Here is a 12034-nt window from a genome sequence, read left to right as displayed (position 1 = left end):
AAGCTGTGAAAGGACAGGATTCATCTTTCCAAAATTGCCCTCTTCACTTTTTTTTTTTCAAAATTGCCCACTTCAAATTTTGATTACCATGGAGGCCAAAAAGGTGAAAGGTGGTATCAAAACTACCAATTATAAGCCTGTGAGAACACTGGGAATAGCTGGCCTGGGCACTTTCCAGAAATAATACAATGAAAGAGGAAGTTCCACACCGGGAATGAGGAAGGCACTCTGTCTTCTGATGACCTGGTCACAGACCAACTCTTTCCCCTTCTCCTTTTTTTCAGGAGGAAAAAAAAGTCTTCTTTTCCCTCCATTCAGTTGCGTTTACGTATTTAGATAAGTAAGAGGCCGGTCTTTTGTGACCATCACCATTATGCTCCGCGAGGAGCCTTCAGTATTTTTCTCAGGGCAGAAATCTTTCCAAAGTCTGGGTTTTCTCTGAGGCTTCTTATTTGGGTCTCTAACACACAACGGGCTGTTGATAGAAACATTTAAGTGGCCGTGAAGTCTGGAGCCCAGAAGTAATTCACCTGCCAAACAGGATCAAGGGTGAAGGGCAAAGAGGGGAGGCCAAACCAGCCCCCGTCTGGGCTGTGGCAGGGCTTCATCCGCCTTAATGGATGTAGTAATAGAGGCAACACTGCACCAGGCAGCAGGAACTAACTGCTTGTTAAGAACAAATGAAAATACCTTAACAGGTCACCTCTTCTTTTGTTACAAGGAGGTGAGATGGCAGGCCGAGCCTCTCAGGCAGGCAACCAGATGAGGTGGGGCTGGGACACACCTCGAGGTATCTGATTTCCTGCAGGCGCTAATGCTCCAGGCAACGGCCCCATGGCCAAGTGGCCCTTTGGGATAAGAGGACACTCCTTTGTCCTCTGGTGACCTTTCCGTAAGGAGACAGTCTGACTCTGATAGAGATGACGTTCGCGTCTCTGCTCCCAGACCAGTGTGAGCGCCAAAACCCCTCTGTGCAAACCATTAGCGTTTCGGGATCTCAAAAAAAAAAAAAAAAAAAAAAAAGTAGAGAGAGAGAAAGAACAAGAGAGAGCCGCTGGTGCATTCCAGATTCACGGGACAAATGGAAACAGATAACAAACAAAAATCCCCAACCCATTGCCTTTCAGGCCTGTTAACACCTGCAGCCGTTAGAAACAGGTACTTCCTTCTCTTCAATCAAGCAGAGTAAAGTTGAGACACCTTCAGATGCCTTAAATATTTTCATGTATTTATCCTCAGGCCCAAAGACCTACATTTACCGAACTGCCTCAGAAATTAAATTCTCTTTTAACATTATCACCCCATTCTTGGCCTTCCAAGCCCCGTGCTTCTGTGCTCGCCCTGTACTCCCGTTTTGCCCTGCTGGTCCCTCACCCGGCTTGTACGTATGTCTTAGGCTCTTCTTTGTGTTGTCAACAGCTGGTCCCTTCCCTCTCCTTCTGTCTCTATTGTGTGTTTTTGGGTTATGCCTCAGCAGCACCCCGCACCCTCCCGGCCGGGGAAAACCTCTGTTGATATGTTCTCAGACAGCTGAAAGAGCTGGCGTTTCTAATAGTTACTTACTAGTAACACGAACAGTGACATTCACAGTTGTCTGGAAATAAGCCAATGACTTTAAGCCTAGATCTAACTGAAGAATTATATAATGTAAAGTCTACATTTGATTTTACAGTTTTAAGGGAAAATGTGTTAAAGTTGGTTAATTTCAGTTTCTGGGCTATATTAATGGTTAATAGTTATTTTAAAAATGATAACCCTAGCAACATTTGTCTCAGAACAACCTTTATTGTTGACACACAGGTGGCTTTACACCTTGGTAAATATTTCTCCTGGGGAAATATTTGACTTTTGTGCTGCTGGACAAAGAATCCTCCCTCCAGAATATAGACAACAGTGCTTCATTACAAGCACATAAATAGAGCAAATGCAGAGTTGCGGTCAGACTCAGACAATTTATTTTACTGAATTTAGATTCAAGTTCAACTAAGCATTCTAACAGGTAACAAGGTTCAAACGGGAGAGAAAAACTTATTTTAGTGGTAAGAAAGCAAGTTCACACAGAGTCTATGGGCCAGTGGATGAGCTTTCATTTTATTGGCTCTTGACACCCATCTGCGTATACGTCTGGCAACATGAGATGGCCAAACACGGAAATGATACACTACCACAATACCCCAAAGATAATTATTCTTACCTTGAATGGAAAACATTATTTTAATTATAAAAAAAAAAACATTTAAAGATCTCCTTAAGTTTTGTAATTCTTAAGTGTAAAATATCATCTCAGTAACAGAACAAAGAATTTCCTGGGTTGGTCACATCATTCGTTACAGAACAGGAAAAAAAAAATCATAAAAAAAATGAAACATGGAAGAAAGAAATAAATAACAAAATAATTTATGTGTAGGTAGTTTTGCTGCATTGCACATAACCACACAAAATCCTAAAGCTGATTTTTTTTAAAACTTAGAAAACACATTTGCCTTTTTGAGTTTCTCGCTAAGTGATGCATGCTTCTTCTAAGGAAAACTATTCTATGTAGGCCTGATATTTAAAATTTAAATATCTATCAATCTAGAGTTTGCCTACCTGAGTGTGCAGATGTGGAAACGGGTAGTGAACAAGTGACTCTCCCAGCCTCCAGAGGGGCCGGGCCTAGCTGCAGGCACCTCTCCAGCTTACCCCCAGGCTTAAGGCTTGCAGTTTAGGGCAAAAATATGCAAAAAGCACTGGTTCAAAAATATGCAAAAAGCACTGGTTCAAATGGGTATGTGTTTGTACTTTTACTGTGATGTCCTCCAATGGACTGTAAAATCTTTGCTAGTGTCCTTGGAAGGTTTAGAAAGAAGCATCGCACAGTACTGAGGATGGGACAACAGTATTTCCTGTAGCACACTTCCAGCAAGGCTCAACACAGAGTGTTTTTCTTCCACAAGGCTATTAGCAAATTTCAACCAGTCTAATTTCTTTTGCTTCTTACTTCAAGTATTCTGAGTTCCCTGCCTTCTTGACCAGCCCTTGATATGAATTCTCCTAAAGTAAGCTCCTCTAGGACCTGCCTTTCACCCTGGCCCTCCCTTGCATCAGAAAGACCCATGTTCAATCCTCTCGAGATTGCAGACCTCCCAACACCACATGGTGAGTACTTGGAACAGCGCTTTTTAAATCTGGGGAAGGAGGGCATGTTTGCTGGCTTATTAGAAAATGGTTCTTGAAAATAACTTAGATAAGTGCGATTCTGATGCATACACAAATATTTTAAGACTGAAGTTTAGTCACTTCTCTTGCCTGTCTTTGTCCCCACAAACAGTAACTAGCTTCCTGAATTAAGAGAATGCCAATGCATATGCCTTCTTGAGCAGGGGTCCATGAACATCAACAAGTAATGGATGTCCATAAAGGGACATTTAGTAAATATTTTAGCCTCTATAGGTCACATGTGTCTCTTTGCATATTCTTCCCCCCCTCCCCCTTTCTAATTTCTTTTAATAACCCTTCCAAAACTGAAAAAACATTCTCAGTTCAAGGGCTTCTAGGTTTTCCCTGTGGCCAAGTTTGCCAAGCCCTGCTCCAGGGAGTTCCTTGGCAGGGGAACATGGGCACTTAGCTATGTAACGTAGAAGTTTGTTTGGGTCTCAGAACACTGATTTGGGGATTTCTTTTGGAGAGTTAGGTAGGTGCTTGCAGAGGGATCCACAAACCAGGCATAAAAGCAGATCTGTTTTTCTCGATTCTGCTCCGCAAACGGTACAGAGCTGGACCAAATTGGCACCCTTTATTGAAAAAGTGGCTATTTATGGTAGGAAATCTTAATTAAGGCCCATTTAAATCTGGGTCTATGCTGGCTAATCCTTGCCTTGACTTTAAAGGTAAAAAAGCACATACTTCAGGAATCGGAGGAGTTTCGTTTCCAGGTTACTATTCCCAGTGGTTGGCAGTAGAAAAGCTCAAGTGTAAACACACTTCCTCTTTGCCACTAATGCCACAGTCTGCAGAAGAAACACTGTCTGAGGTTTCAAGGGGAAGCACAGCGACTCACTCTACTTCTGGGGTATCTAAGACACAGCTCACCTGTGGCTGGGTCTTGGTAAGGAACAGTGTTTACCAGGGATCAAGCACTTAAATAGCTGAGGATCAGCGTTTCAGAAGGTGGATCTTCCACAGGGACATTTACTTCCATCCTGACACAAGACCACACAGCAGGGGCTGTACCACCACATAGCTCCTCTAACCTTCTGTATATCTGAGACACAAAGATTCTACCCATAACTTTCTCACTATTGAATATTCACTTTGAAGAGCAGAGTAAGAGAATTTGCATTTCTTTTATATATTTGTGATCTTTTCAAGTCATCAATATGCTTAAAATATATGCTATGTTTTATATAGTTAATAAACATAAAAATGTAATTTTTTTAAGTTAAATAAGGGCTTCAGGGTCTGAACCCTTTCTCTCTAATCAATGATGTCTGGAAAAGCAGCTGATGGTTCTCAAAATATACATACGTTGCCAACCAGACAAATTTAACTGTTCTGGGGCTAAGAAATAGCGTGCATGCACACACACACACACACATACACACTCACAAAAAGAACTTCCCCTAAAAAATCTAGGTATGAGAATTCCTAAACTTCTAAACTAAATGAATAGGTGAAAAACAACTGATCTCACATATGCCAATCCAGCTGCCCTCCTTAGGTTTTTGTTTAAAACGTCAAACTTGTTTTCTCTAAATGTGAGTTTATTTCTTCTATTAATGTCAGACCTTTCTCTTAGTCTGGATTTACAGTGGCATTACCACCAGAGCCCCAACCAAGACCAGAATAAAGACAACGTGTCAAGCTAAGTACACAATCTCCAAGGTAAAACCACTGAGACCATTTTTCATTACGGAGGGGAACACCAACTTGAAGCTGGAAGAAACTGGAGTGCAATTAAACCAGCAAAAATGTACCACTAAGAAACGCTAATGTGTCTGCCTGTCAGTAGGCACTAGTTCCAGTTCTAATGACATCAAAACCAGTGAAACTTGATGAATTTTCCAACTCACTCAGAGGCATAATATTCTAAGGCTGTTGAAAGGTGGGACTGAGAAAGTCATTACCTGTGGTCAGAAAAGATAATGGTAATGGGGATTTTTTGACATTAAAAGAAATAAACAGTAAATTCTAAAGTGTGTGTGTTTTTGTTTTTTAAAGTGTGTGTTTTTAAAAGAGCATTGCATTCTCTCATCTTTCATAAATATTTCTCTCACACATTCTTTCTCTCACACACATATTCTTTCTCACACACATACACTCTTTCTCACACATACACATTCTTTCTCACACACATTCTCTCACACACACAAACATCTCACACAAACACATTCTCATTCTTACACATACGTTCTTTCTCCCTCACACACACACACCCAGATTCTCTCACACACATATTCTTTCTCTCTTACACACACATACACACTGCTCTAGTCATTATTTCACATCTTCTAGGACTATCACTTTTAAAAATAGTTACCTCTTGGTGCTTATATTTATCTCAGATAGAAATGGCTTTGAGGGATCCCTGGGTGGCGCAGCGGTTTAGCGCCTGCCTTTGGCCCAGGGCGCGATCCTGGAGACCCGGGATCGAATCCCACGTCAGGCTCCCGGTGCATGGAGCCTGCTTCTCCCTCTGCCTATGTCTCTGCCTCTCTCTCTCTCTCTCTGTGTGACTATCATAAATAAATGAAAAAAATAAAAAATAAAAAAATAAAAAAAAAGAAATAGCTTTGATTTTTTTTAAGCCTACAAGAAAACTTACAGTGACAGATCTGATATCACACATCACTACCCTGTGTAGGTCAGAGCTTTTGAGAGAGACAAAAAGAGGACTATGATTCAGTCATTGGGTTCTGGTTCTGGGAAAGCATCACTTGACAGCGCTACCTTTTCTGATAGAAACAGCTTTGCCATATTCCCTCCAATATCAAAGTGCATCTGTTTAAAATTTAACATACCTCAAAGAAAAATAAAAAATCTTAGTAGCTATCCTATGCAGCAAAAATGTAGTGATTTTCCCTTTTCCCTGCTCCTCAATTTAAAGCTGTATACAGAACGGCTAAATGCGTTACCTCTGGGACAGCAGAGCTTACAAACAATGGATTTTGTCTCTGTTTCAAGGAACAAAAAGGAAAGGGAAAAAAACTGAATGAAAATAAAGAGGAGAAACCCTGAGGCAAAAAATGGCTTTTCCTTCAGAAAGTCTTCCTGGACTCTCAAATCCCCGTTCATAAGGTACCAGCAATCTTCTGGGACGGGAGGCCTTCCTCCAGCCAGAGGGTGGCAGTCGAAGCACTGCGGAGCGTCCGCCTGTGAATGCGCCGGAGCCGCAGCAGGTAGAGGAGGATGGAGAGCACGACTACCAGGAAGCAGCCTGAGAACAGGTAGTGATTGTAGACAAAGGAGAAGCCCCGCCAGTGGGCGTGACTGGCCCGGAAGGTCTCCTGCTGGATATCTCTGCCCACATGGAAACAAAAACAAACACGACAGGTAAGCGAGAACAGGCCTCCTCAGGCAGGCATGCGATGTCATCGTGCACAGGATATGGGCCCACGGGAGCTGGCTGAGGACTCGGCTCTGCAGACAAAAACTGTCTTCTCGGTCTCTGGGACTCCGTTTCCTTACCTCTAAAATGGGGGTTAACGTGGCCTAACAGAGGGTGGCTGTGAGTATTAAACAAGAGACGACGGGAAAGTGCATTCGCTAGTCTGCAGCAGTTACTGTCACTATAATTTGGGTAACAAAAATCAGAGAAATTTAAAAGAACCGTGACAGTTTTACTAACACACGGAAGCCAAGGTGGAATCAGACCACCTGTCTGTGAGCAGTAATACCCATTAGCCACAATTTTTGCAGGTAATGCAGCTATATGGATTGCTGGGACATGCTCAATTAGATGAAGGGGTAAAAAAAACCCAAAAGCGAATTCCTCCTTTATCAGTGCCCCCAGGGATCCTATGGGGGGGGGGGGGTCAGCTGACAGCCAGGTCTGTGAACGTGAATGGTGAAAAATGTCCACCTTTATTTGCCAATCTCTGACTGTCATTTCCACTAACCATGAATACAGACATCAAACTACTGAAATGATAGAGAGTACTAGTTCTGCTGCCAGATTGGTTATTTCATGTATTAACAAAAAAGAACACATTATTACTATACTTCAAATATGTTTTCTGTAGCACTTCGGGAAATGTATTTCAATACAGTGGTTTCCTCTGTAATCTTTTATTTTTTATTTTTGTAAAGATTTTATTTATTTATTTATTTATTTGAAACAAAGAGAGAACAAGCAGGGAGGAGGAGTAAAGGGAGAGGGAGAAGCAGACTCCCTGCTAAGCAGGGAGCCTAAGGACCCCAGGATCATGACCTGAGCCAAAGGTAGAGGCTAACCTGTTATTTATTTTATACCTTAAAAACATTTTGAGAAGGAGTCCAAAGCCATAAAGGCAAAGAACAACACTTTCATGCTGTATATGATGGGACGGGTGAGGTGGGAAGCAAGTGCTGGTGGGAAAGACCAGAGTCAAACTTCACTGCCTCTACAGTCCTGCCCATAGCCAGTGCACACCCCAAACATCCGCACACCACAGCCACCACGTTGCGTCATAACTGCAGAGAGGCCTATCTTTTGATTCTTGTTACCAAATTCAGAGCCGTACCTTAAGGGTAAAAAACGGGTCCTGTAAAGGATTGCTCCGAGCGTCCACTGAACCTCCTTGTCATAAACTTGTAAGGCCGTCTTTAAATTTTTATAGTTGACAGGAAATGAAAAGCCCCTATGAAACACCTCGAACATCCAAGCAGATTTGAAGCACTGGTACCTATGAACACCAAGCACAAATGTAAGCGGGATTCATTTACTGGTCACACTGAACCGTGCAGTGAGACAGCCTTCCCCCGAGACCCAGGGGCGGGTGCACAGGCTTCACCAGGCCAGCATTCCGAGCAGGTGAACCAATTACATGCACTTCCAGCTGATTTACTTGCCCCTTGTCCCACAACAGTTCACCTGTCAAACTCAGTAGCTCAGGACACTTTGTCTCAGTATGATTTAATACACTGCCGTGACAGATGTTTTTTCTTGGGCATTCTGGGATTTACTCTCTGATAAACACTGAGCAAGCTCCAACTTCTTTGGACCTAGGTTACTTTATTATAAAATGAAAAGCCTGAAGGGTCCTTTGCAGCTCTGATACTCTATGGTTCTAAATGCTTATCAGAGGCTTACTTATTACAAAGTGCTGAGCTAAGTCAGTAATGAGATATAACAAAAAACAGGATAGCCAGCATACTTAAATGACTTATAATGACAGGATTTTTAAAAAGCAACAAATAATTATGAAATAGGGTGGAATCTGATAAATGCCACTAGGGAGACATATGCGTGCTCTGGAGTCGGACAGAGTAATGGAGTCTGATTGAATGGGCAGGGGGAGACTTGAAAGGGATAGATCCTGACCTGACTCTGAGGTCTGGCCAGGGATTCAACAAGCAAGGGAAGAAGAGGGGCACTCCAGGTGGAAGGAAAGCAAAACTGAATAAAAACCCATAAGGTATATCTGGACATAAGTATCTGTTGTCCCACTGGAAAGGAGCCAAGGGTGGGTGAGGAGAAACAGTGAAGGATGAGGATGCAAAAGCAGGGTGTGGCAAGCCAGCGGCTACCACTACTACATTGTTTCTGGAAACCGTGTGGGCTCAGCCACCCACTGCTTACTTTAGCCTATGGAGATCAGCATGTGAGGCGTAGAGTCCGCGGTCAAAACGTTCCCGCAAGATCGACCACTTTGTTGCACAATAATCCTGGAAGAAATTTCACCGTAAATAAATCATTGGTAAAGGCTAAATGCTATGTTCATTTTAAAAAGGGTTTACCCAATTCATATTCATAACAATTAAGTAACACAAGCTTAACTTCCATGTGTAATGTGAAGATGAGATGCACAAGCATCCAGCAAATACTTACTGATCAGCATAGACAGGGCTCATTCGGTCTTAAAATGCTGTCAAAATTATTGTTATACAGAGAATTTCACTGCCCATAGCCACCCTCTTCGAAAGTGCTCATTCTCCCACTGTGTGACTGCCTGTGACAGGCATACGCTTTCAGAAAAGTGAAGTGGGACTTTAGTTAGTTCGGAGCGGGTACCTATGTTTGCGGCTGCACAGTACAAGGTTCTGGGAACACCGATATCATTACAAAGGCCTGTCTTCAGAAGGGAAAAAGGTGCCATCTTTTTCTGAAATTATTTGTAATAATATCCATAGCTAACATTTATTGAGCACTAAGTGCCTTTTCTGAACGTAATACTTAGAACCACTTGTTGGCATGGCTAGGATTACACTTCTTATCTCAAAGGAGGAAGAAACTGAGGCTCTGAGAGATGGTGAAAGTGCAAGAGGGAACACAGAACAGCACCTGGTCTGGGGTGAGAGGGGAGGACAGGCATTCAGGTCAGAGGAGACACCGTGAATGAAGACAAGATGGAAGCAGCCTGGGTACCGAGGAAAAGAATAGATGCTCGCTGTGATTATCATAAGGATGTGCTAGGTGGGGAAACGAGGCTCCCGGGAGACGAGGGACATGCTAAGGCATTTGCGATTTATCCTGCTACAAAAGGAAGCCGCTGAAGACTGTAAACAGAAGAGATGGCACTCGTGTTTCAGACAGAACTCTCTGGGAGTCGCATGAGAGATGAACAATGGAGGGAACCAGAGGCAAGAAGACCAACTGGGAAGATCCTGCAGTAGCACAGGTGACAGATGCAGGCCTCACGAGAGCAGTGAGAGCAGGACAAAAAGTAGGAGGGGCTTTGAGAAATGATTATCCATAAAATAATGAGTTTGCTGACTGATTATAGGGGCTGTACAGCGAGGAGGGAATGAATGGCAGGAGGAAGTCTAGAACTTCTGAGTTTTGGGAGGTGGACTGGATGGTCAAGGGATGCCATTAACCCAGACAATATCACAGAATGAGGGGAATGGAGAAAATGGTGCGTTTGTTTTGGGTCATGAAATCTAGTAGGCAGGGTCAGGACTAGAGCCTCTTTTGACAGGCAGTTACCAGTGAACCATGAGCATGGATGAGACCATCCAAAAGCTTGAAGGTACAAGGGCCAAGGGTGGAAGTCTAGGATCACCAAGGTTTAAGGGGTGTAAAGGAGGGGAACCGCTGAGAGAGCCTAAGAAACTATCAGAAAGGCAGTGGCCGACAAGAGAACTGAGGGACAGGAAGGCTGCCAGGAGTGTGGCCAGATACTGGCTACGTTATTACCCAGAAGTATTCAAGTCTGTCATCTAGAAGCCACTGATGATCAGAGTGGCTCATGCAGTGGTGGCAAAAGTTAGCTCACCGTGGACTTCTGACTCCTGCTGGGACTATGTCTCCTGCTCACCAAGGGAACAGGATCCCCAACAGGCTATGCTACACCCCTCCACCCTCCACCTCCCCTTTCTCTTGAGCTGGGCTTCTAAATATGCAGGAGGGACATAAGGTGCCACTATCTACACCAGTCTCTCAAAAGCATGCAGGAGAGAAGAGGGTTTGTTTGAAGGTTACCTTTGCAGCTTTAGTAAAAGTAGCAGCATTGTAGTCTCCACCCATTCGTAACACATCCTCAGTGCAATAGTAGAACTCTGAAAAGCCATAGAATTCACTGTTCTGGAAGTGAATCGGGGGCTGGTAGACCCCGTTGAGAGAGGTCTGTGTCTCATTTGTTTTATTCATGAAAGGCTGGATGGTCTCTCGACACAGGTCAAAATCTCCTGTTCCCCGGAGGTACATGGTCTGTCCGTTTTGTTGGATTTCATCTTTGATGTCTAGGGGTAAGCAGGGGTCCAAGAATGGAGTATCAGGAGCCAGACCAGTCTGTTTACCCAGGAGCCTACAGAACAAAGAGAAACTTGATTTGAGACTGACAGAAAATTGTTCTGAAAAAGTAGTTGCAAGTCAGTGTTTCTCAAGACATTCTGTGAACCATGAGCCCTGCAAGGTATTCTGTGGGAAAACAAAAGGGTTCTGGGATGATGAGATTAGGGAAACAGGTTCTTGAGCCCCTCTTGAAGATTTCCATCCATCCACATGTGTGTACAGCAGACACTGTAATGGGGTCCAGTGAGACAACTACCTGCACAGACTACCAGTGCTTTCTGTACCCTGCAATGTGGCCTGGTGCGCTCAGCCTGAGTGAGTTTATGGTTCCTAAGTTCCTCTTGGTTTCAAGTTCACCGCAACTGAATGCCCACCAACTGTCCCTTCCAATCCTGTTCTGCCACTAGAGCTTGTGGGTTTCATTATAGAGATGAAATGTGACTGTGGCAAGAAGTAACTGGCCCTGCCCAAGCCAGGCTAGATGCTTTAGATAGAGGCAAGTTGCCTGAAAACTACTGTCAAATTCAGTAGGTTTAAAAAAATTGGGAAAACCTAGAACTGGTATCAAACTGCTTTACAAATGTTTGTTAAGCCCTTTGTAGTCATTAAAGAGCCAAAATGACACTGAGATGAGCAGGTGCAGTGCATGCCAGAGATATGACAGGTGTAGTCTAAGAAAAGACCTGAGTCCAGAGCAAAAGACTGGCAAATGAAAACATAAAACAAAATGCCTGCCATTTGATTCTATTTTTGAATCTCTGTTTCAACTAATTTTTAAAAATTAACCCACTATAGATCCCTGGTCTAAAAAGTGTTTAAGTATTAGTATCAGTCACTCAATTGACAAGTTGTTTATTCCTAAGATCAGGGTAACTAAACATGCACTTGAATGTAATAAACTAAGGTCTTTGCCATTAATTAAAAACAATTTTTGGGGTGCCTTGGTGGCTCAGTCAGTTAAGTGTCTGCCTTTGGCTCAGATCACGATCCCAGGGTCCCGGGAATTGCGCCCCACATTGGGCTCCCTGCTTCTCCCTCTCTGGCTCCCCCTGCTTGTGCCATCAAATAAATAAAATCTTTAAAAAAAATTATTTTTAAAACTCAATTGCTACTGATAGCAAA

General features: G+C 43.2%; 1 protein-coding gene across 2 annotated transcripts in view; it reads right to left on the bottom strand.

The window, feature by feature from the left end:
• Positions 1-1765: 1765 nt before the first annotated feature.
• The window catches only part of ENTPD4 (ectonucleoside triphosphate diphosphohydrolase 4), a 35646-nt gene continuing 25377 nt past the window's right edge, over positions 1766-12034 (bottom strand). For both annotated transcript variants that reach the window (XM_072796257.1, XM_072796258.1), the window contains exons 10-13: positions 10601-10925; positions 8759-8844; positions 7701-7862; positions 1766-6498 (exon numbers count right to left, since the gene is read on the bottom strand). In XM_072796257.1, the coding sequence (XP_072652358.1) occupies positions 6270-6498; positions 7701-7862; positions 8759-8844; positions 10601-10925 (802 nt within the window). In that variant the 3' untranslated portion in view covers positions 1766-6269. The remainder of the gene's footprint in view (positions 6499-7700; positions 7863-8758; positions 8845-10600; positions 10926-12034) is intronic.

This window comes from Canis lupus, chromosome 24 (assembly GCF_048164855.1).
Source record: "Canis lupus baileyi chromosome 24, mCanLup2.hap1, whole genome shotgun sequence".
In the NCBI taxonomy this organism is placed as follows: Eukaryota; Metazoa; Chordata; class Mammalia; order Carnivora; family Canidae; genus Canis; species Canis lupus.
Note: the sequence above shows the minus strand (reverse complement) of the source record. Positions and strands in the feature narration are given on the sequence as shown.